This window comes from Hemicordylus capensis, chromosome 3 (assembly GCF_027244095.1).
Source record: "Hemicordylus capensis ecotype Gifberg chromosome 3, rHemCap1.1.pri, whole genome shotgun sequence".
In the NCBI taxonomy this organism is placed as follows: Eukaryota; Metazoa; Chordata; class Lepidosauria; order Squamata; family Cordylidae; genus Hemicordylus; species Hemicordylus capensis.
Genome location: NC_069659.1, coordinates 128,535,090 through 128,560,866, shown reverse-complemented (window position 1 = coordinate 128,560,866; position 25,777 = coordinate 128,535,090). Strand labels below are relative to the sequence as shown.

Sequence of the window (25,777 nt, the reverse complement as noted above, 5' to 3'; positions counted from 1 at the left end):
GAGTGCAATGCAATGAAGAATTCGGGGATAGGACCTCCAGTTGAGTTTCCCCTCTTCTTGCCCATAAAGTGTGGTAACTGAGTATGACACATGTGTATTTCTCTCATCATCCCCCACTCCACATCACTAGTTGCTTGTAGATAAGGACACATCCTACATGATGATGTCACATCACTACACCTTATTGGAGAAAGGGGAGCTCAACCCAAGGGTTGCTGTTTTGGAGGCAGCAACTCTACATTATAGCAAGTTTGGGCCTCATTCTGGAGGCAATGCAAATCAATCAATTACACACAGTTTACAACCATCAGTCCCAAATGAAAGCCCCTGTTCCTATTCCTTCTGAACAAGTGAGAAATTATGCATACTTCTCAGCTCTGAATATGAAAGAGGTCAAATGGGGCTTTTCACACGGAGCACATTCAAAATCACCACAGGGTACAGCTTAGTGTAATTCCATTGCTTAAAGAAGAAATTATTCAAGGTGGTGTGCTGTTGGATTTTCTTTGTTTGGTCATATTAAACCCAACCTTTTTTTATTGAGCAATTTCCATTGCTCTGCCACATATGATCTTTAGGAACAATTCATTTGTAATCTCCAGTTTTCAAACATGCATTTTCACAAAACACATAAGAGTTCACAAGTGGGAGGAAAACTACTTCAAACTAGCAATGACTAATTTTTTCTGCAGGCAGGCCACATGTCCAGCATATGAGGAAGTGCCATTCTCATGCACACTAAAAGTACATATGCAGCCTTGGTTTTAATTGTTTGCTCGATTTCTAGCTCAGCTGACAAAGCTGTACAGGGCTGAGTATACTGCAAATCCTTGGACTCTTGCTCCTGCTAGCTGTACCTATGGCACCCAGACTTCAGAACAACCCAACTGTGTCAAACAGTGGCAGCAATAAAACCACCATAATCAGCATACACTTAGATGACTGACATCCATAGTCTTAAATGCACTCAACTCTGTTCTCAATTATGGCCATAGTACTTTACTGCAACCACTGCAGCTGCAAAAGTGCCACTACAAACACAGGGACTGCTGTTGACTTCTCACCCATTACACGTTGTTATTCCACCTGCCTAAGGGTAGTTAAATTGTATGTGCATAAATGCAGCTTAAAAGTCTCAACTCTTTGGTACACATACCCCCAATAATTCCTTGAGTGACTAAATCCTGAAACAACGGATTTAGACCTAAAATAGCAGGAAAGGATTGAGACTGGCAATTCCTCAAGAAGCAGGTTTTTCAAGTACATTGTACTAACCGACATTGGATAAAGCTGATATTTGCCTATCACTCAGGAATAAGCTGTGTTTATGGTACCAAATTTATTTTTCCTTCTATGAACAGCTGTCGCTTCTGCTTATGGCTCATGGACTTGCTCTGAGAGCTGTTTTCTTCTGGTTATTTTTCAAGACAGTTTCTGCAGGACTGCAGCATGCCTCATTGTGGGAACTAAAACTTCAGAGGCCTCGTATCAGCTATCTTTTTTTACTTTAAAGGTGAGGTCGATGGACTCTTACTTGGGAGTGAGCCACATTGCAGTCAATGGGACTTATGTCTGAATAAAACATGGAAAGGTTCAGGCGTTCTAAGTTCATAGCCATCACAAACAGACAAAACCCTACAACAAACATACCCTAACGATTGCTTGGCATCTTTAATACTTCAGTATTATGGATGTAACTTAAAGTCCTGGCCTGAACAAGGTCAGCTATTGCTGGCTAGAACATATGAGTTGGAAGTTGAAATAAAATTCAACTAGCAACAGTACTTTGACAAAGTTAATTACAACAGTTGTAACTGAAAATTAGTATGCAAAAAGGTAACAGAAAAGCAAGAGAGACTTGTGGACTTTTATTAAACAGGTTGTTTCAAATTTCAGTTCTGTTTCACAGACTAAAATAAAAATGGCAAGTCAGTCATTCTCCCCCACCCTGCATCTCATGGTGGGGAAAAAATATTGGTAAAGAACATCTTCATCTTTTTAAGCATAGTGGCTATGTTAAAATTATGGAACAGTCGGGGGGGGGGGGGAGAATGCTACCTCTTTGAATCCAAACATTGCTTTAATTTTGAATCCTGCTTTTGAGAAGCTATGCTTTCATGAAGGGAAGTAGTCAAGAATTAGCTAATTGTATCATGAGGCCACTCATTCACAATTGGCTTACATATATTCTATGTTAAATGAGCATATCTGTACCCAAGACAAAGTATTCCCTTTTCACATAACATAATACTCTAGTATTACAGAAAAGGCACAGCACTAGTTTTAAACATCAGGGTAATAGTGCAATATGCCACTAACACACACACGCAGTGTCAAACAGAGAGAAAACACACTTTTTTTTTTAATCCCACTGTCATAAAGAGTTACACTCATGGTAGGCTCATCCTTCTGGAACTTGGACCAGATTCCATTAGTACTTCTTGTGCAACCTGTACAGAATTCTGCAGCTGCATTTGCATTCAACACTGTCTTCACAACTGTAACAAACAAACATCACAGTCTACAATTGTCACAGGATGACTGGTAATTTCCTCCATCTGATAAAGCTAAGAGTTTAGCCAGACAACCAGAGTGTATTATGGGTAAGAGAAAGGAAGTGGTAAAACCTGGACGGCAAACCAAAGGACTTTGCTTATGATGCAGCCACATAACTCTTACAGAAATTCTGAGTAAAGTTGTCCAGAGTTAGGAGAACACACACATTGATACTCCTCCTTTCAGACACACAATTAATACTAAACATTTCTAATAAAGAGGATTTTTTTTTTGTTTCCCTTGAAATGAAATGGAGCTTTGCTTTTAAAACAAGTCCCAAAACAATGTTTCTGCTAATGTGCTCACAGTATATAATGTCCTCTTTTGCGCCTATGTTTTTCAAGTATAAGACAAACATTGCACCTTCCGTCAAGAATGGCCAATATGAACATCAGAATTTTCTAATGTTTTCCAGGCTGAAAAGCTTTTGATGGCCCTGAATAAGCTTAACCCACTGCTATAGTTAATATTCCCAGACCTCTTGTCAGAGAGGTAGTGCAGCAAAACGAGATGATTATAACACGCTGCTTTTACATTAAGGTGTTTTTTTTATTTTAGACAAGACCCTGACCAAATTTTCACTTGTCTGGATTAGACATAGTCAGCATCTTGAATGAAATTAAAAAGGAGGTGTGTTTGTCAAGGTTAGCATCCAGCTTAATAAAACCATTTGCACAACAGACATTAAATTTGCTAAGAACCTCCACTGACACTGGGACCTGCGGACATCTTGCGTCCTTGGACATTGGGGCTATTGCTGAATGTTTTCCATTTTTTAACTGAGCCAGTCATCACGCATCCAATGGAAATACCAGCCGAGTGCCTCTGCTCATCACCTCAGGTGCTTCTGTTCCCAGATCACGTTCGAGAGCCTCCTCTGAGCTACTTTTTGTCTTCCTGCCATCAAGGCTAGTAGTAGCAGCAGTATGTGAGCCAGAAGATCCATTAGCAGTTATTGTCGTGTCCCCATATGTTAGTGTCAGGTCACTGTCATTCAGAATAAAATCGGAATCTTCATCTCTAAGTTGCTCCTGGTTCTGAAAAAGGATCCAAGGTTTTGTTTTGTGTTTTAAGAAAAAGAGTACAGCACACACAAATCTTTACCAGCAGTGATCATTTTAAAATGCCTAAAATGTTATAGAATGTCTGCATTCTCACAATCACAAAGATCCTGGCTTAAACGTTAATCAGGATCAGCAAGCCCTGCAGAGCCGATTGTGAGAACACAGAATTTCAGAGCAATCCTGGTCAAACTACTCTGGTTAACCAGCATTTAGCCAGGGTAGATAACCAAGATTCAGTCTTAGGATTTAACCAGTTATCTGGTTAAATGCTGGTTAACCATAGTGGATTGACCAGGATAGCACTGAAATTCTGCATTCTGACAATCAGCTCTGCAGCACTTGATGATCCTGATTAACTTTTAAGCCAGGATCCTTGTGATTGCAAGAATGCAGCCAATGTTAAAGGCAAACCTAGAATGTTTATAGTTGGAAACACATTCTTTGTGCATGGTTGCCACTAAATTTGCTTGGAATTCATTTCACATTTAACAGTCTTGAGAGCAGTAAACCCAATCTAGATTAAGTGAACATATATGTGCGCACATGTCAGGTGCAGTACCTACTGTATACCTATTTCTCCTTCCCCCTCACACATTACATTCACAAACCAACAGTCAATCAATACTTGGTTAATGCTGCCTACTCCTTTCTTTGTTGATCCCTCCCCCACCATTTTTTCCCTAGGCCTTGTGGTGTTGTCATAGCACTGGGAACTTTTGAGTGGTTGGAAGGCTTATGAACATTCCTGACCCAAAGAAGTGTCATTTCAATCAACTGAAGCCAGAGCTCTTTCAGTCAATAGCATAGATTTCTAAAAGAGGCAGTTTAGATGTTGCTCAGGGTTTTTATTATTATTATTTGATTGGAATTTGATTTCATTGGAATTATTTCTGGTGTCTATTCTAGTCCATGAAATGAAAGAGCCCAATTGCAAATGGAGCAAAAAAAAAAAAGGTAAACATTTCCAAGGGTAGCCTACAAATTAGTTGATTTAACATGGTCCCAAGTAAAGAGTCCAACTAATAATTCTTCCTTTTGTCAAATGAGGCATTATATTTGTTCTCAGTTCTCTGGGTCCTTGCCAGGAGTATTTCACAGTGGGAAGAGAACTGCTTCCACTCATGTTCTTTACTAGGCTCTGCCTTTCATGGTTTGAGCTTAGATATATAGTTTAGAAGCAATATTTCTTGTATCTCTCTACCCAATTGGACAAAACGGATACAAAAACCATTATGAAAGTTGCATTTTACATAATCTTGACCCACAACTTTGCTTAATATTCAGACCCAGGATCACATTGCCTCAAGTGGAAAGAATATGTAAATACTCAGATGAAGCCTAAGTAATCTGAAACATTCTTTTGAAAAGAGGCAGAAAAACAAGCCATGTGGATCCCTAGGGATTTGAAAACCTTCCAAAAATAGCCCTAAACTGGCCTCTCCAATTCCTTACATTCTTACAGATAGCATCACTTAAATTCACTCAAGTAGTATTTGCTTGACTATTAGTCATCCCACCCCCTCACTTGCACAAACACACACATACTCTAAGGCATCCCCAGACACGCCTGTGTAATGGTCTCCTACAAGTCCTCTCTTCAGATAACCCTCAATAAAAGTGTAATGCTACATCAGAACTGGCACTTAAACAGAGATGTAATACTTTGTTCTCAATATAAATTCCTCATTAACATGATTCTGAACAATTCTTATGTTTGAGAAACATTATCAAAGATCTTGATCTTAATATATTTTGACATCCACAAAAATTGCACTCTAACAATAAATAGTATTTGCATAGTAACATCTTACAATGCTTTGCCCAGCCATTCAGGGTTGGCTGTTCCATATAGCATTTTTGGAATGCTGGTATTCTGATTCCTTCTGTAGCTTAATCCTGTATAGGAATACTGCCTATACAGTATACCAATGAGTAAAGATACACCACTCAAGTCCCACGGTTCAGCTCAATTTTGAAAAATTTTGTCTCTTAAGAAAGTTCATCATGACCAAGCACCACTGAAATCAAGGAGACAAGTCAGTTGTGACTAACTTAAGTCATATGGGACTTGGGAGCTTTCTGGATCCTAAATTATTTTATCGACTTTTAAAAAACTTTTTGTAAATGTAGAGGCTATTAGCATTCAACTCCTGGACCACAATCTTTATTTTACTTTAGTTTATGGTCAACTATTCCTGTTGGCTGAAGGCCCCAAACTTCCATAACTGTCTTATTTCAATTCCATAACAGAAATACAGGCCAAATCACCTGCATATAGCAAGATACAATTCAAAACAGTTGGCAAAAATATGAGATCTCAGTTATTTGATCATGCTGTTAAGTATAGAATTTAAAGAAGAATCTAAGTTTGACTTCTTTAATGGTTGGGATGCTGTTTGTCATTTGGCCATTTAATCCTAACTGAGCTCTTCTTACAGTGTTGGTACACAGATCCAAACTAAGAACAATCCAAGTTAAACAGACATCTTATTAGCTTCTGACAATGTAGCTCATAACTGAGTCCAATGCAATTGTTAGGTCTACAAGAACTACCTAAACTCACTGACTTAAGAACATAAGAAAAGCCCTGCTTGATCAGGCCCAAGGACCATCTAGTCCAGCATCCTGCTTCACAAAGTGGCCTCTGAGATGCCTCTGGGAAGCCCATAGGCAAGAACCAAGGCCATGCCCCCTCCCCTACTGCTACTCCTCTGCAACTGGCATTCAGAGGCATCCCGCTTCTGAGGCTGGAGATGGCCTATAGCCCTCGGACTAGTAATTATTGATAGACCTGTCCTCCGCTAAACCCCTTTTAAAGCCTTCCAGGCTGTTAGCTGTCACCACATCTTGTGGCAGATAATTCCATATGTTGATTATATGTTGTGTGAAAAAGTACTTCCTTTTGTCAATCCTAAATTTCTTGGCAATCAGTTTCATGGGATGAACCCTGGTTCTAGTGTGCGAGAGGGAGGAAAAAAATCTCTATCCACTTTCTCCACACCATGCATGATTTTATAGACCTCTATCATGTCTCCCCTCAGCTGACTTTTTTCTAAACTAAAAAGCCCTAGGTGTTGTAGCCTTGCCTCATAAGCAAGGTGCTCTAGGCCCCTGATCATCTTGGTTGCCCTCTTCTGCACCTTTTCTAGTTCTACAATGTCCTTAAGATATGGTGGCCAGAACTGCACTCAGTACTCCAAATGTTGCCTCACCATAGCTTTGTATAATTTTGCATGATAAAATTAGCAGTTTTATTTTCAAACCCCTTCCTAATGATTCCAAATATGGAATTGGCCTTTTTCAAAGCTGCTGCACATTGAGTAGACACTTTCAATAAGCTTTCAGCGACCCCAAGATCTCTCTCCTGGTCAGTCACTGACAGCTCAGACACTGGGGTTTTTTGCCCCAATATGCATCACTTTACACTTGCTTACACTGAACCACATTTGCCATCTTGTTGCCCACTCCACCAGTTTAGAGAGATCCTTTTGGAGCTCTTTGCAATCTCTTTTAGATTTCAGTACCCTAAGTAGTTTGTCATCTGCAAATCTGCCCATCTTGTTGTTTACCCCAAATTTTAGATCATTTATGAACAAGCTTTTTGAAAGTCCAGATATACTATGTCGACTGGATCACCTTTATCTATACACCTGTTGACACCAAAAGATTAGTGAAGCAAGATTTCCCTTTGCAGAAGCCATGCTGGTTCTCTTTCAGCAGGGCCTGTTCTTCTATATGCTTAACAGTTCTATCCTTGGGAATGCTTTCCAATTTGCCTGCAACAGATGTTAAGCTAACTGGCCTGTAGTTTCCCAGCTCCCTCAGATTCTTTTTTGAAAATCATTGTTACATTGGCTACTTTCCAGTCCTCTGGTACAGAGACCAATTTTCGGGATAATAAGTTATATATTTTTTGCAATGTTGGCAATCTCACATTTGATTTCTTTAAGGACTCTCAGGTGGATGCCATCTGGCCCTGGCAATTTGTTAATTTTTAATTTTTCCATCAGTATAGAACCTCGACTCTCATTACCTCTGATTCAGTTCTTTTTGTTAATTTTGTTGCAGGACAAGGCACTGGTCAATGGTACCTTACTTGTCTGGAAACCAATCTGTTCTGCAATGAACTTGATACGTTTACCCTACTCTTCCAATTTTTCCACTCTTCCTTTTTTTTTGGTCTGTTATGGTTTAATGTGTTCTGTGTTTTTATCTCATGTTTTAATGTGTTGTAAGCCACTCAGAGAACAATTTGTTATGGTGTGGCTAACAAATAAAGTTTAGTATTATTATTTATTATTATTATATTCAGTTAAAACTGTCCACATATTTTAGATACTCAACTAAGGATACTAATCAGCCTATAGGCTTTGGAACTTTTTTCCCACAGGAATCATAATTTACTTCCATCCCCTAAGTAAATGGCCCATATTATTAAATGCATAGTTTTTAAAAAACATACTATATAGAGTTTTTAAAAACAGGAGCTATATGTCTACTGATAAAAATAATTTAGCTCCAATAGAGTTATAATAGTTATAGCCAGCGGTCCCTCTAATCTTTTTCATCTCTGTGCGGAATGAGTTTTGTTCTGGGCGGCAGTATCAAGGCAGTGTGTGCACATGTGCATTCAGAGGTGCCCCTTCCTGATTCAACCTGAGTGGGGTCTAACATTAACTGAGCGAACATAAAAAAAACACTTGTGAGCACGTGCATGTGCCTTAGAGGGAACACTGGTTATAACTATTATAGTTATGATAGTTTAATAGTCTATATGAGTTAATGACTTGGCTTTTTGGCTGGGTATACTTGAGAGTCAGAGCACTACTTAAATTAGGGGTGTGCACGGACCGGTCCGGGGCCATGCAAGTGGCCTCCAGACTGGTACGGAATTCAGCCGGTTCAGCGGGGGGTGCTTTAAGGGCGGGGGGTAGTACTCCCCCCTCCCGCCCGCTGCTCTTCTCCCTCCGGTACTGGACTTTTCTAAAACGTTTTTGGGGTGGCAGAGTTCCTCCCTGCCGCCCCTGCCCACATCATTGTCTCCCAGTTTTACAAGTAGTAAAAGCTGGCGCCACGCATGCACCCGTTGCGGCGCGTGCTCGCCGCCGCGCGCCGCATATGTCATTGTGACGTATGCGGCGCGCGCGCCGGTGGTGACAATGGGTGTATGCATGGCGCCAGCTTTTACTGCTTGTAAAATCAAGACACAATGATGGGGGCAGGGGCGGCAGGGAGGAACTCTGCCGCCCCAAAAACATTTTAGAAAAGTCCAGCACTAGAGGGGGAAGAGCGGTGGGCGGGGGGAAGAGCGGTGGGCGGGGGAGGGAAGTACTACCCCCCCGCCCACCCTTAAAGCCACACTCCCCCCAGTGCCGGACCATGCCTCTGTGGTTCTGTGCACATCCCTAACTTAAATTGCCTATTTAAGTTGTACACAAGTATTTTAAAAGTGTCAATATGAAACAGGCCACTGGAATATTAAGCATCTTTAAGCAAAAACACACATAATCTGTCACTGAGGAAAATCCTGTTGATGGAAGAACTTACTGGAAACAATGGCATACTTACCTCATAAACCTGGGGACTAGTTAGGCAGCGAGCAATCAATCCACACCAACTTGGAAGAGTTGCAGTTAGTGGAGGGCCACTGTGCGTAAGAATGGGCTTGAGGTAGCTTTAACATGTCATTAAGGAAATTAAAGACATATCCTTACTACACTCACACCCACCCAACCCCCCCTCCACTTCCTTTGATCCATTCTCATACCTATTTTCAGACAATGACTTGTATAATACCATTTCAAAGCCAGCCTTAACCCATTCACTAGAATGGATGAGGCTAGTCCCATGATCACTAGAAACCGGGCTAAGGGAGCCCAGCCTGGTTTCTAGTGATCGCTGAAACCACCAAGCTCACGGGTGAAGCCGGTCATTCCACAGCGGCTAGCCCACCTAAAAACTCCTCCCCTTAAATGAGGTTACCTTGTTGGCTTGATTGTGTGTTAGCCGCGGCTGCTTGCCTGACACAATCAGGGTATGGGGGGTTGGGGTACCCCCAGAAGGCACTGCATACCTGTTCGGTGCCTTCTGGGGGCCGAGGTGCCACGCAGTGGCGCTCCCCTTCCCCCAGAGGTCCCTGGCAAGCGTTAGCCCGCTCTTCCTTCCAGATCCTCCTCGGCTCCACACTTTGATCGTGTGTAGAGCCTCTGTATGTTAATGGAGTAGCGAGGCTAGGGCAGTGGAAGCTGTCTATGTACAATAGTATCTCCACAATACAGAAGAGGATCATGTTATTCTTCCACATCATTTTGAACATTTCTAGACTAGTACTAGGCATCACTAGAAATAAACTGCATGAAAAAACTCTCCATGCCAAGACCAAAATGCTATTATGTGCCATATTATACGCAGCAGCAGCAGCTTGGAAAAGTAGTTTGGGGGCGACTATCTCCATGTCATGAAAATACAGCATAGTCCTTACATGAGGCAAACGGGAGAGAGACTCCCACAAGGTAAAGGTGGAGATAAAGATAGGGTTAAGCATGTGAAGGTTGTCACCTTCTTTAAAGTCCAAATCATTTTTTCAGGTTGACTGCTTCTGGCAAGTCAGGTATTAATGCCAAGGGTGGCTGGCCAGTAAGGGCGGGGGCAGCTATGGCTCCCTTCCCCCAAATACAGGATCCAGCAGAATACTGGACTTACCAGCAGCCAGAAAACTCTCTCAAGCAAGGAGCTTTCTCCAGCCTTTCTTCCCCGTGCCTGTAATTTCCTGGCTGGAACAGATGCTAATCAAGCTGCTCCAGCTTCTGATCCCTAGTGGGTGGCTCCTGGCACTGCCCAGTCAAAGAAGTAAACATTGGGTTGAAAATGCTGCCTTTTGGGGGGCAGGGGCAGGCTGGAGCCCCCTAGCAATCAGACTGGCTGGAGCAGCTTGATAAGCTGGCCCAACCAGTAAGAGAAAACAGGAAGTTAGAGGGACAAGGCCAGAAGGGATTTCAGGAAGCTCTCTGCTCATGAGAGTTCACTGGCTGATGCAAGTCTGATCTTCCTGTGTTTTTGTTGGGGAGCAGGGGGAGAGAGAGAGAGGAGGGGGGATCTGGATGGCAAGGCATGGAGAAAGAAAAAAAGAGAGAAGAAGCTTAGTGAGAGGGGGGCTTGGTTAGAAAGAAAGGGGGAAAGAGGCTTGGTGGAGGGCTTGGTGAGAGAGAGAGAGAGGGCTTGGTGAGAGAGTAAAGCCCACAACTGGCTCCATCTCTCACCATCCCTGGCTCTGCCCATCATCTGCCCTGCCTAGTAGCACCCACCCACCCTGCAGTGTCAGGAGCCAGCAGCTGCCACTGGCAACCAACCTCTCTTGGCTCTGGCTGCTGGTGAGGTAGCCTTCCCTCAGAGTTTTCCCTTGGGGTTCCTCATTGGCTTTTTGAGACTTGACTGAGGCTGGGGATATCATTTATTGTTTAAGCAATAAAATGAGCTGATCTTATGGTTTGTGGCAGCAGCACATGGAATTATTGTAACAGGACTAACCACCAGCAGAGTGACTCAAAACATGAGGCTATGCCCAATTCACAAGCACAAAAAAGTTTAGGACTGGGATTTCAAGCTGCTAACAACTAATTTAGGAAACCAAACAAAAATCAAAAGATCTGTCCAGAGTCAAGAGACTGTGGACTGGATCATCCTTGTTATTAGAAGGATGGAAATTTCAACCTTTGCTTCCAAAGGAAGCCAGACGTTACTCCCAAGTGAGTGCTCTTCATTCATGCATAACAAACGTTGTTTATTTGTGTTTTGAGTGCAACAATTCAAATTCAATTTTGACAGATGCAATCAAGGGCCAGTATGGTGGAATTATGGTGGAATAGGGTTAGGGTGCTGAGATTAAGTCAGGGAAGTCATGGAATGGCTTTGGGCAAGTCACTCTCTCTCTCAGCCTAATCTTCCCCACAGGGTTTTTGCAAAAAAGACTATTGAGTTCCGATATGCTTTTTCAAGTCCTTGGAGAAAGATTAGGATAGAAGTATAATCATGTTTCAATGGGTGGCTCAAGCATTTGGCGACTTGCTTTCCATTAGGAAACAGTGCAGGGTATTATTACGGCCATCCTAGCACTGTACTATTGCTTAGGCCTTTTGTGAGCTGTGATCAAGTACCGCCTCACTTGGGCATCGCTCTTGCAGGAGGACATGACCTATTCAATCTTCTACTAAAGATCAGTCTGAACCAACTACTCCTCTTTTACAACCACCTCTTGCTCTAAAGCTGTTTGTAAGAGTTTGGAAAGGATACTTGTGGTCAAAACTATACCATAGCCTGAAGATCCAAGCACTTTCCTGCTTTGTTCTGTTCCTCCTTTCAATATCTGGACCATCCTAAGAAGTAAAAAAACATTTGGTTATATAGAATAAAGTAGTGTGCGCCATCGAGTCGGTGTTGACTCCTGGTGACCACAGAGCCCTGTGGTTGTCTTTGGCAGGAGGGGTTTACCATTGCCTCCTCCCACACAGTATGAGATGATGCCTTTCAGCATCTTCCTATATTGCTGCTGCCCGATACAGGTGTTTCTCATAGTCTGGGAAACATGACAGCAGAGATTCGGACCGGCAACCTCATGCTTGCTAGGCAAGTCATTTCCTGCTACGCCATACAAAGCACTTTATGCACTGGAGAAATAACTGATGTTAAGATTCCCGAGTAGAGAGATATTTCACCAGAAATTTGGGGCAAATGCCTTTCAAGTCAGCTGTTCTTGAGCTACATTTAGCAAGTATTACCATGTCAAGCAACAATGCCCTCTTCGGCATAATTAAGACCAAATCCCCCCAAATTCAGATGGAAATGCTCATTTTCATTCTGGCAACTAAGGAAATGTCAATGGAAATGACACAGATGATGGCCACATGGACCTATATGGAAGGACAAGCTGTACATAAAAGCTAACAAACAATAGTCCTGCTGGATCAGGCCCAAGGCCTATCTAGTCCAGCATCCTGTTCCACTCAGTGGCCCAACAGATGCCTCTGAGAAGGCCACAGGCAAGAGGTGAGGGCATGCCCTCTCTCATGGTGTTTCGCCCCTTTAACTGGCCTTTGAGGCTGGGAGGTGGCCTATAGCCTCTATACTAGTTGCTATTGATAGACCTGTCCTTCATGAGAGGGAATTCATTAACTGGTCAACAGTTCTCTTTTCATGCAAATGAGGAACAACATTCACTCATGTTATACTCATTTGGAACATGAATGACAGGAGGCGGAGTGCCACCATAACCTTCTACACACATGGCTGAAAACAGCAAAGAGATATTTCAGGATGTGGCAACTTAAAATTGACACCATGTGGTAAGAATTCAACTTGGTCACATGAAATCTGAGAAAACTCTCCTCATGTTTCCTTTCCAACTTTCAAAAAAAGGTAAAGAGAATCAGCAAAACATATTTTACAGTCAAACTGAGTTAACAGAATGGATCCCACACCAAGGTGAAGTTCAGCATCCAGTTGTCCAACTAGGTTTGTCTATTTCCCAGAGTGTTGGAGTACATTTGGGGTACCTTTGGATCCATGAGGGGTGGGAAACAGTCCTATTGTGGAAAACTCTTTTAAAAAACTCCGAGGTAAAAGTCATGCCTCAGAGTAAACGTGGTAAAGATATGTGTGTGTGTGTTCGATTTTGCTGTTCAGAGAGACTGAACAGCAAACACATGACAGCTGGTCATAGTCATAGTCATGTTTATTTACGGTCATAGACCAAAATTCATGACAGCTGGTCAAAAAGGCCAAATGACAGTAAGGGAAATAGCACACGTCGATGTCAGGTAAGAGACCAGGCATATATGTGTCTATATACCAATGCCAGAAGCCTCTTGAGTGCTCGGAGGCTCCCAGCTGGAGCTCTGAGCACTCCAGCTGGGTGAGCTGGAGTGCTTGGTTGCTAATGAAAACAGATATAGTGGGCATAATGGAAACCTGGTGAAACAGTGAGAACCAGTGGGACACTGTTATTCCTGGATACAAACTCTACAGAAAGGACAGGGAGGAGTGGATTTAGGGTGGAGTAGCACTGTATGTTAAAGAAGGGATAGAATCCAACAAGCTAGAAAACCTATGAGGACTCGAGTCCACCAAAGAATCCTTATGGATGACCACAGGAGGACTGAAAGGAAATTCATTACTAGGGACCTGCTATTGCCCTCTGGATCAAAAAGCTGAGGGTGACCTGGAATTGGAGAAACAAATCAGAGAGGCACCAAAGAGAGAGAGCACGCAGTACTAATGGGTGACTTCAATTACCCTCACATCGAATGGGCAAATTCACGTTTGGGTATTGACAGAAAGTCCAAATTTCTAGATGCGTTAAGTGCCTGTGCCTTAGAACAGTTGGTCATGGAAGCAACCAGAGAGAAGGCGACCTTAGACTTAATCCTGAGTGGTGCCCAGGACCTGGTGCAAGATGTCAGAGTTGTAGAACTATTGTGAAACAGTGACCATAGTGTGATCCAATTCAGCTTATATGTGCATGGAGCACTACCAAGGTTGTCCAACACAGATGTGTTGGACTTCAGAAGAGGACATTTCTCAAAAATGACAGGATTGGTAAAAAGGAAGCTGAAAGGGGAGGTCAGGAGGGTCAAATCACTCCAGAAAGCATGGAACTTGTTCAAAACCACAATAGCAGTTGGAATGCGTAGCAAGGAGAAGGAATGTTACCACCAAGTTCAGGAGGACGCCAGTGTAGAGCAGAGTCAGGAAAGCTATAAAAGGGGAGACTACTTCCTTCAGAAAAAGCAAGTCCTGTTCAAATGAAGAGAACATAAAGGAACATAAACTCTGGCGCAAGGGGAGAATAAGGGATGCAAAAAGAGTTTGAGGAGCATATAGCTAGAAGTGCCAAGGGAAAAAACTAAAACTTCTTTAACTATATCAAAGCAGAATACCTGCCAGGGAGGCAGTTAGACCTTTAGATGATGAAGGCATAGAAGGGATTATTGAGGAGGATAAGGAGATTGCAGAGAAGCTGAATGAGTTCTGTGTGTCTGTCTTCATGGCTAAGTATACTGACCATCTACCCACTCCGGAACTGAACTTCTCAGACTCGGAGGCTGTAGAACTGGGCCAATTTGAGATGACATGAGAAAATGTTCTAAACTATCTTGAAAACGAAAAATTATCAAATCACCAGGGCCAGATGGCATCCACCAAAAAGTTCTGAAGGAACTCAATGTGAAATTGCTGATCTCCTAACAAAAATATGTAACTTGTCCCTACAATCAGGCTCTATATCAGAGGACTGAAAAGTAGCCAATATAACTCTGATTTTCAAAAAGGGATCCAGGAAACTATAGACCTGGTTAGCTTAAGTTCTCTGCCAGGTAAATTGATGGAAAACATACATAAGGACAAAATTGTTAAATATATAGAAGAATAGGCCTTGCTGAAGGAGAACCAGCATGGGTTCTGCAAGGGAAAGTCTTGCCTCACTAACCTCTTGGAGTTCTATGAGTGTGGATAAAGGTGATCCGGCTGACATAATATGCCTTTACTTCCAAAAAAGCTTTTGACAAAGTTCCCCACCAAGGCTCTTGAGTAAATTTAGCAGTCATGGGATAAGGGGGCAGATTCATGTGTGGATCGGTAACTGGTTGAAGGACAGGAAACAGAGGGTCGGAATAAATGGACAGTTCACACAATGGAGGAAAGTAAGAAGTAATCTGTACTAAGAACAGTGCTCTTTAACTTGTTCAGAAATGATCTAGAAGTTGGGGTAACCAGTGAATTATGAAAAGCTCCAAAAGGATCTCTCCAAACTGAGGGAGTGGGTGACAAAATGGCAGATGTGGTTCAATGTAAGCAAGTGTAAAGGGCAAAAAACTACAACTTCACATACATTGATGGGGTCTGAGCTGTCAATGTCTGACCAGGAGAGACATCTTGGGGTTGTGGTGGACAGCTCATTCAAAGTGTTGACTTAGTATGTGGCAACTGTGAAAAAGGAAAATTCCATGCTAGGATTCATTAAGAAGGGGACTGAAAATAAAACTGCTAACATTATAATGCCTTTATACAAATCTATGGTGCAGCCACATTTAAAGTATTTTGTACAGTTCTGGTCACCGTATCCTAAGGAGGACATTGTAGAATGGGAAAAAGTTCAGAAGAGGGCAACCAAGATGATCAGGAGCCTGGAGCATCTTCCTTATGAGACAAGGCTTCAGCATCCGGGGGTTTTTAGTTTGGAAAAGAGGAGATTATGGGGTGATATGATAGAGGTTTTTAAAAATTATGCACAGAGTAGAGAGAGTGGACAGAGAGAATTTTTTGTCCCTCTCTCACAACACTAAGGGTCATCCCATGAAACTGAAGGCTGGGAAATTTAGGACCAACAGAAGTAAGTTTTCCACACAGCACATAATCTATGGGATTCTCTGCCATGCAATGTGGTGATGGCCACTAGCTTGGATGGCTTTAAAAGGGGCTTAGACAAATTCATGGAGGACCGGTCTATCAAAGGCTACTAGTCTGGTGGCCACCTTCAGCCTCAGAGGCAAGATGCCTCTCAATACCAGTTGCAGGGGAGCAACAACAGGAGAGAAGGCATGCCCTCACCTCGTGCCTGTGGGCTTCTCAGAGGCATCTGGTGGACAACTGAGTGAAACAGGATGCTGGACTGGATGGGCCTTGGGCCTGATCCAGTAGGGCTGTTTTATGTTCTTATGAAGTTAAAGTCCTCTATAGATAACAGAGATAACTAAGCAGCACCAACAGATACTGCTTCTAGGATGGAGGTGCAGCTAGACTACTCCAACTCACAGATGGAGTCTAAAGAGAAAAAGGCAGTTGAGGCTGCTTAATACTGGCAGCTAAGTTCAGCTGGGGACACTTGCTCACGGAAGCTGAAAGGAAAACTAGAGGAAGAACCGACACAAGGCAAGGGAGAAGGAAGTAGCTGGAATCACAACAGGCTTCCATTGCTTGTGCCCAAGGCTGAAGAGGAAGAAACCAAAAAAAGCAGTCTGCAGCAGAGGTAACTTATAGTCATGAAGATCAGGCAAAGCAAGGCTTTGCTGAGCACTTGATTAAAACCTTTGGTCTGAACAGTCTGCATTAAGGAACCTACAAGACAATGTCTGTATACATGAGTGACCACTGGGGAGGAGATGGACTAGGGAAACTAGCCATTTAGTTTAATCAGGGGAGAGATCTATATTAAGGTTTTTGCTACCTGCTCCTTCTCAATAGGCACCTAAATATTAGGCAACATCATCTTTATTCTCTATACTGTAAAATTATCTTTTTGTTCTAAAAGGTTTATTTACAAATTAAAACTTAACATTTAGGTCATGTACACCATGTCTCTGATTCTTTCCTATGTCCCAAACCTATTCCAGTCTATCAAAGGGAATTTAAGAGGGTTATTATTCAGAGTTTAACTACTGGCAGCAGAAGTGTAAGAAGGCATTTATTTTATAAAAGAAACCTCCACAAAGGTTGTGGAGGCAAGACCCCTAAGGGAGATGCCCAACTCCCTCCTGGAATCACTTCACCATGTTCGCTCCCTCAACATTCTTGAGCAACACTTAGAGACCCACTTTTTTAGAGGTGCTCTTAAAATGTGTCTATTCCAGTAGGTTTTTAAATTGTAAATCTGGCTCTAACTGGGTCTAGTTTTAACTGATTCACTTTATATTGTTTGTGAGCTGCCCTGAGCAATATTGCACTGGAGAGTGGGGTGGGATATACATGTTTTAAATAAAAATAATACTTTCAAGTTTCTTCTTTGCAATCTGGCACATATCTGGGATAGCTGTACTGCACTGTGGAGTCTCTGGAGGTAGATGTGTGTCTTCATCTTCCTGGTTCACCTGCACCCTAGGGAGCCCTAAGTTTTTAGTCCTTTTATATCTGCTAGGACAACATACACTGAGGGAAATAAGTATTTGCTCCCCTGCTGATTTTGTCCGTTTGCCCTCTGACACAGAAATGACCAGGCTATAATTGGAATGGTAGGTTTATTGTAGCTGTGAGAGACAGAATAACAACAAACAAACCCTCAAAAGCCCAGTGCCCAAATGTCAGCGATGGATTTGCATTGTAGTGAGGGAAATAAGTATTCGATCCCCTATCAACCAGCAAGATTTCAGGCTCCTAGGTGTCTTTTCACTATATGCAGGTAACGAGCTGAGATGAGGAACACCCTCTGTAAGGGAGTGCTCCTAATCCCAGCTTGTTACAGTACCTGTATAAAAGACACCTGTCCATAGAAGCAAGCAATCACTCAGCTTCCAAACTCACCACCATGCCCAAGACCAAAGAGCTGTCGAAGGATGTCAGGGACAAGGTTGTAGACCTGCACAAGGCTGGACTGGGCTACAAGACTATCGCCAAGCAGCTTGGTGAGAAGGTGACTACAGTTGGCACAATAACTCGCAAATGGAAGAAACACAAAATAACTGTCAATCTCCCTCGGTCTGGGGCTCCATGCAAGATCTCACCTTGTGGAGTTGCAATGATCATGAGAACAGTGACAAAGCAGCCCAGAACTACATGGGGGGGGGGACTTGTCAATTATCTCAGGGCAGCTGGAACCATAGTCACCAAGAAAACAATTGGTAACACACTATGCTGTGAAGGACTGAAATCTTGCAGTGCCCGCAAGGTCCCCCTGCTCAAGGCAGCACATGTACAGGCCCGTCTGCAGTTTGCCAATGCACATCTGAATGATCCAGAGGAGAAGTGGGCAAAAGTGTTGTGGTCAGATGAGACCAAAATTGAGCTCTTTGGCATCAACTCAACTCGCCGTGTGTGGAGGAGGAGGAATGCTGCCTATGAGCCCAAGAACACCATCCCCACCGTCAAACATGGAGGTGGACACATTATGCTTTGGGGGTGTTTTTCTGCTAAGGGGACAGGACACCTTCACCGCATCGAAGGGACGATGGACGGGACCATGTACCGTCAGATCTTGGGTGAGCACCTTCTTCCCTCAGCCAGGGCATTGAGAATGGGTCGTGGATGGGTATTCCAGCATGACAATGACCCAAAACACACAGCCAAGGCAACAAAGGAGTGGCTCAAGAAGAAGCACATGAAGGTCCTGGAGTGGCCCAGCCAGTCTCCAGACCTTAATCCCATAGAAAATCTGTGAAGGGAGCTGAAGGTTCGGGTTGCCAAACATCAGCCTCGAAACCTTTCTGACTTGGAGAGGATCTGCAAAGAGGAGTGGGACAACATCCCACCTGGGTTGTGTGCAAACCTGGTGGCCAACTACAAGAAACGTCTGACCTCTGTGATTGCCAACAAGGGTTTTGCCACCAAGTACTAAGACATCTTTTGTGAAGGGATCGAATACTTATTTCCCTCACTACAATGCAAATCCATCGCTGACTTTTGGGCACTGGGCTTTTGAGGGTTTGTTTGTTGTTATTCTGTCTCTCACGGCTACAATAAACCTACCATTCCAATTATAGCCTGGTCATTTCTGTGTCAGAGGGCAAACGGACAAAATCAGCAGGGGATCAAATACTTATTTCCCTCACTGTAGCCAACAGTGGTAGGGCACTTCCCTTCACAATAGGGGTAGTACATCTGCTTTCAGATCACAATAAAATTGGATCCATCTACTGAATTTAGTAGACACAGATAAGTTTGCATTTTGTGCCCTTGCAAAAGAGGCACCTATCTTGAAAAGTAGCAAGTCAACTTGGCAAGTCAACTTCGTGCCTCTCATTCAAAGTAGCAAATATCAAGTCTTTTTCAAAACTCAAATATTTTACTGAAGAGCTATGTTTTGTTTGACTAATGGTTTTGGAAATATTTTCCATTTTTTAAAAAGCTGCAAAGTTTTTGAATTAGTCCACATTTTCCTGAATTCATGTTGTTTTTCCTTAAAAACCCAAGTCAAACTTATTTCATGTGATGTACAAAAGGATTTAAACCAAATAAATGCAAAGTTATGCTGAAGGATTAAGCACCACCTAAATACTGTCCTGAAAGAAACACACACTACTTTGTCTCTGTAACCTAAGTAAGTCCCTTATGCTTTTCTTGGGGAGGTAATGAAGGATTTGATAAATGCCAGCCAGACTAAGCTCCAGTAGCATTTAAATGTAATCCTTTTAATGCAATAGCAGAACCACAAAATGACTAGGCCACCTGTTTTCCAGCTGTTGTTTGCTTTAGCTCTCGTTGCTGTTTCACCTTTAAGAGTTCCTGAGCCAGGTCAGAGGAAAAAGAATCCTAACACAGATTAAATCAAATTTCCCACTTTGTCAAGTGATTCTTAAAACTAGCAAGGGGAATTAGGCACATGTTTGGCACATACTTCCATCCTACTGAAGAAGGCTGCTCTATTTAGAGAGAGCCAAGCTTCAGTGCTTAAACTGCATTCATCATCTTGTATACCAATGGATTTTGTTTATACAGGTGTAAGAAAGAGGCAGCTTCAGAGGCATGGGCTTCTCTATCAAGCGGAGCATAAATACGCGGATTGCATACGGATGAAGATTTCTTGAATCATGGCAATGAGACAACAGAACTAGTGGACAAGCTAGTAAAAGCTTCCGAGTGAGATGTTCTTCATCTACAGCCACACAGAAACTGTGATATCTTACCCTGAGGCTGAGGCTTGCCTCTGAAGAATACAATCACATGGGCAGGGCAGATAAGCTAATTTCACTCCACAAAATTAGTAGTCTCCCTCATGGCAGAATAGCAATTGCATGGAAAACTCCCTGCACATGCTTGTGTGATGTGATCCCCAAATGTGTGCTTCCACATCACGCAGTAAATCAGTTTTCAGTGCTGCAGCTACATTTATAGTGAGCTCAGGAGACTGCAACAATGCTCAGTTCAACTTGGCACCAAAACCTATTCCCGTGTGCAAACAGTTTCATTAAGCCCAACATATCAGCTTCCCCTACCAATACTTTTGACCCAAGATGTTCATTTGCAAGTCAGAGGGCCTTATAGAAGACAATATTAGGGTGCTTTGGATTCACCATCTTACTCTCTCTTAGATCATTCACAAGTTTTACTGCATGACTGAATCAAGATGTGGATTTTAACATACTAAATTATAACAATAATTGGGTGCCTTGACAGAAAAGTGAATTAATACAGTACATATTAGCAGAAGTATTTTTAAATGAGTGCCACCATGCATGGATCTTCATGCTAACAGCTCTGCTACTGCTTATATAGGGTGGGTTCACTCTTAATGTAGAATTCAACGTTTATGCAAGCTCCCGCAGAGCCAGGAGCACACACTCCCCTTCCCATCCTAGTGTACATGCCTACTTAATTTGTGGGTTATGATATACCGAAATTGGTGAATTCAGACCTAGTGATTAACCTCAGCATATCTTGACCCAAGTGCTAACTTTCAGACTTCAGGTTCCCTGCAGAACATACTGTAGGTTAGGAATGATGATACTGGTAGCAAGGTCTGAGCCCATCAATCTTGGCATACCCTCCTCACCTACAAATGAAGTAGACATATGCATGAGGATGGGAGGGGGAGCACACACTCCCAGTGCTGTGGGAGCTCACACTAATCTCAGGTTCTGCATTAAGTGTGAACCCACCCATAGTCATCCTGAGATGATCAGAAGCAAACCAACAGTCCCTAGATATTGTGGTCCTCATTTGTTTTCAAGAAGTATTCCCAACATGGTCCAGAATCCTTGCATCAATTATGTCAGCAATAGTAACGCCAGAACCTCTATATTGTGTTTGTTAAGATTTTTTTCTTATACAGATGTTCTAGAGGAGCTCATGTTTTCAAATACATTACTGATGACATCAACTTCACTTTTCACATAAGGAAAGAAAAGTAAGAGGGACTAAGTATTTTATATAATAAGCACTCAAACAATTTTAGTTCTAAACACATGTTCATATAGCTGCAAAGTTGGCCAGAGCGATATTTGATAATCATGGACCAGTTGAGAACAGTTAATTACTCACCCCTTGTAAGACTTGAAAGCTATCATTGCTGGGTGGAGGATCTTGGTCTGGGTCAACTCCAACTCTGCACAAACATGGGGAGCAGGGAGAAAAAGAAATGAAGTTGGCTGAACTTGAAATGTGTCACCATATTAGTGCCATTATAAAAAGTGGATGTCGAACTAGCAATTTCAGATAATGTCTTGTACAGATGTTATGCAGCCACTTTAGTTATGCAGCTTAAGTGGACAGATATACCCTTACAATAAGAAAGTGATGTAACACTTCTGTAAAGACCTTAAAACAACACTTTATAGAGCTGCACTTCACATGTTATTTTGCAAGGGGGGGGGGGAAGAGAGAGAGAGAGAAAGAGAAAGAGAAAGAGAAAAAGAGAAAGAGAGCGTACCATGTTTCAGTTTGATTAGGACTGGAAAGACACAGGTTTAAATTTCCACCCAGCAATGAAACTCAGTGGGTGACCTTGGCAAGTCACTCTCTCTCAACCTAGCCTACCTGACAGAATTTTAGTAGGGATACAGTGGTGCCCATGTATGGTCTCCAAGCTGCTTGGAGAAAGAGTAGGATATACTGTAAGTGTGACCAAAAAAAAACAAAAACTAGTGAAGCCTGAAAGTATTTTAATATGTAAAATAGCTACCTTTCAGTGTTTATATATAATAGCTAGATTTCAGTTTTTAACTGGAGCAATGTTACTTTGGGCATGATGAGTGTAAGTTTATGACATGAATCTTTGGCCAGGCTGTTGCAGATACATTGATATACGAATAAAGCGTCTTCCCATAATCAAGCTTCAATATCAGGAAATACAGGAAAAGAGCAAAGGAAAGCTTTCCTTATTACTATAGAGGCTGGATTAGTTTGGTTCTATTGTGTAACCAGTAGTATGGAATGCTTAGATACTTAAGGTCAAAGGAGCCAAACAGCAACAGTATAAGTAGTTAAGAACCAGGTGTATAGAAAGCCAAGCAGACATCAGTTCAACCTACTGAAGAATGCACAGGCATAGACCATGAGCAAGTATTCTTCAAAGTAGACATATTGAAGTACGAAAAAAGCTATTAGACACAGCAAACACATCAACCAATGACCCAGAAGAACTCAGAAAATTAACTCAGCACGAAGTAGATATTGTGGCAATTCCTTGCTGAATGCACTCACTAACCTCAGACCAATTAAGTGTTAAATTAACAAATGGATAGCAGAAATGGGACAGGACAGGCATTGTTAACATTTTCATTTTTTAAAGGATCTCAGGCATCAGATCTGTAAAAGCGAAATTGCCTACCTGTTAGGGCCAACTGTATTGGACAGCAGGTGAGACAAACCACTGGTCTGTTCAACAAATGTCTTTGATAGCTGCCCTTGACCTTCCACAGATCGTTTGGGGAAAGGAGGTACAAGGGCTAAACTACAACTGGGCAATATTATGATGAAAATAAACCTCTTATGTTAATGCTTTTCTTAGTATCCGATCAATTAAAATTTAAAATTGAGTTCTTATATCCTTGCCTGTGTGAGTTTCTGTGATGCACATAATTAGGGTATTTACTTTACACATGGCAATCTCTTTCAGTGCATTTCTTGTACTTCCCATTTCCAACAATTCATGTTTTGTCCAGAAGGCTATATTCTTGACTCACTTTCACATTTCTTTTCTTTTTTCTTAAAGTGTACAAGAGGGACTTCTTGAACAGAGGCCTTCTGAGACAGAGTGCAAATGAGCACCTAATCATCTCTTCAACTAACTTTTGACAGGGTTAACTTTAAGGTTTGTAGATCAAACTGAACTAAAGCCTAGTTTTTCCATGATATTGGTAGAATTACTCTAACAATTTGCAGTCCATTAAGAACAGACCATAATCAGATCTTTCAGCATCCCATAACACAGAATAGTAGGTATCCACAGGCCTTATTCAGATACTTTGTCATTGTTTTGAGTCAGTATAGTTCTAGCTCAATACAACACTCACACAAAAAGAGTACAGCCTCCTAATGTAAAACAAGTTTTCCCTTGCTTGGATAGTTCAAAGATAATTTATGAGATCAGTTTCTAGGCAGTCAACAACTACTTCCACCCCTTACATATATTTTGCTTCAAAAACAAAATGTTCTTTTTTGGTATTTGATAGACTTCATTTGAGAAGGTATTCTCTGTATGTCAATAAAGAATGAAATTCACAGTTTCACAAGAATAACCCAGAAAAGGCCAGAATTCAAGTCAGCAAACACTGATCTAGTTATAAAGTGTTTGTCAGGGGGTGGAGAGTGACAAGTGTAATCTGAATTGTAAGACATCTAGGAACACATTTGCCTCACACAGCTTTTGCTGTCTCCTTTAACTTCTAGATAACACACTATGGAAAATTGGAACTGTAGTCGTCAACACACATGAAGCAAAGTTTGCACAAAATCAGGAGAACTGTAGAGTCTTCTGCAGTATGAAGAAAAAGACATGCAACAGCAGGCAGAGAATACATACACTTTAGGTTAGAAAGATGAAGAAAGCCAAGTATCAGGTAGCGTTTGTTACCAATCGAGTTACATTGTCACCTGAAGTACAGCCAGCGGCTTTCATCCATCTCTTCCACCGAAGGAACATGGTCACCAACTCTAGTACAGCATAAGAATGGAATGTAAATAACATGGAGGGAAAATGGACGTGAACCTTTGGTGACATCCCCCTCCACCCCAGCTCTCGAACATATGCTAATAAATAGTGAGGGTTTTGTTTTTAGCTAGAAATCAGGTCATCATCATTATGAACCAGATGCCTAAAGCTGCAACAAGGGCCTCCTTCCCTCTTTCCTATACTCAACTCTTTTCTGTTCCCCTTTCCCCATCCCACTGTAGCTAATCCTTCCTTCAGTTTCTTCTCTTTGAGCTATTCCTCTGGCTTCTATGAAATATTTTCTTCCACTTCCCCTTTCCTAGCCCCATTTCTCCTAGCTGCAGCCTTCTTCCCTAAGCCTTCCTGCTTCCTTTGCTGATCCTTCTTTAATACAAATATGGCAAATATTTATATGCCTGAAGTACTCTCTTATACTTCTTTCACCCCTCCTTCTAACCCCAACCATTACCTAATCTGCTCCTTCCTTCAGCAACCAACCATGGACTCCCTGCCTCTAAGGTTCCAATCACTGTTCAGAGATGTTGACATCAGCATAGCTGAATGGCAAATGAGCAATAAAGTCAGGAATACTGGTGAACTGCTTTTATGACAACATTCATCCTGGTAATCATTCAGAAACCAATACTTCCTGGGGAAGGAGATGCAAGTAGAGGAGGAGAGAGGTCTTGTGGTAGTGAGTATTAATTGTCCCCTTTGTTAAGCCAAGCAAATCTACCTACTGCCTTGATTTGCATTTGGCTGAGAGACTACATGAGTGCTGTAAGACATTGCCCTTAAGGGATGGGGCCAGAGCTCAGTGGAAGAGCATCTGCATGCTTGCATGTACAAGGTCCCAGGTTCATTCCTTGGCATCTCCAGGTGGGGCTGAGAAAGACTCCTGTCTAACCTCAGAGAGTCGCTGCCAGTCAGTGTATACTGAGATAGATGGACCAATGGACCAACTCAGTACAAGGCAGCTTCCTATGTTCCTAAGTAGGTTGCATTCCAATGTGTTTACACACACCAGTGTTTTCAGGCTCACTAAAGCACAAACTTGTAGTCTAGAAACAGCTAGAGAGCCTCAGGTTGGTCACCCCTGCCTTAGTCTATTGCAGCAAATGCAATGTGGCTTGTTAAAGGGTAACGTCTATAACAGCATAAGCTTTGATGGCCTAGAACCCACTTCAGTGTCTAGACAAACATTGCCCAGGGCCACCTTTGACTTATGCAGAGATGGATAAATTGCAATTGTGGATGATGCAAGTTGAGGCCAACAATAGCTGGGAAGCCTTATGTTCATAGGCGTAACTATAGGGGGGGCAGGGGGGCATGTGCCCCAGGCGCCACTCGGCAGGGGGCGCCAAAAATGCCATTTCATTTTTTATTGTCATAAATACTCTCCAACCAATTTAAATAGCAAAGGTGTATATTATCGCTTTATTCAATTGCAGGGAATCTCAAAAAAGCAGGATTTGCAACTAAGGCAGTGCATATCTTCTCTAAAATGGCCCTTTTATAGTTTTTCTAACTTTGAAATCGTAACATAAAACAAAGCATAAATACATAAATGCTTCCCCCTCCATTTGAA

General features: G+C 42.2%; 1 protein-coding gene across 4 annotated transcripts in view; it reads right to left on the bottom strand.

Annotated features, from left to right (window-relative positions):
- Window positions 1-1,853: 1,853 nt before the first annotated feature.
- Window positions 1,854-25,777, bottom strand: part of SLC9A7 (solute carrier family 9 member A7) — a 76,719-nt gene continuing 52,795 nt past the window's right edge. For 3 of the 4 annotated variants that reach the window (XM_053306821.1, XM_053306819.1, XM_053306822.1), the window contains 5 exons: window positions 24,132-24,191; window positions 21,579-21,642; window positions 11,910-11,992; window positions 9,189-9,294; window positions 1,854-3,593 (listed from right to left, as the gene is read on the bottom strand). In XM_053306821.1, coding sequence (XP_053162796.1) covers window positions 3,348-3,593; window positions 9,189-9,294; window positions 11,910-11,992; window positions 21,579-21,642; window positions 24,132-24,191 — 559 coding nt within the window. In that variant the 3' untranslated portion in view covers window positions 1,854-3,347. The remainder of the gene's footprint in view (window positions 3,594-9,188; window positions 9,295-11,909; window positions 11,993-21,578; window positions 21,643-24,131; window positions 24,192-25,777) is intronic. The other variant, XM_053306820.1, reaches the window with a different exon arrangement.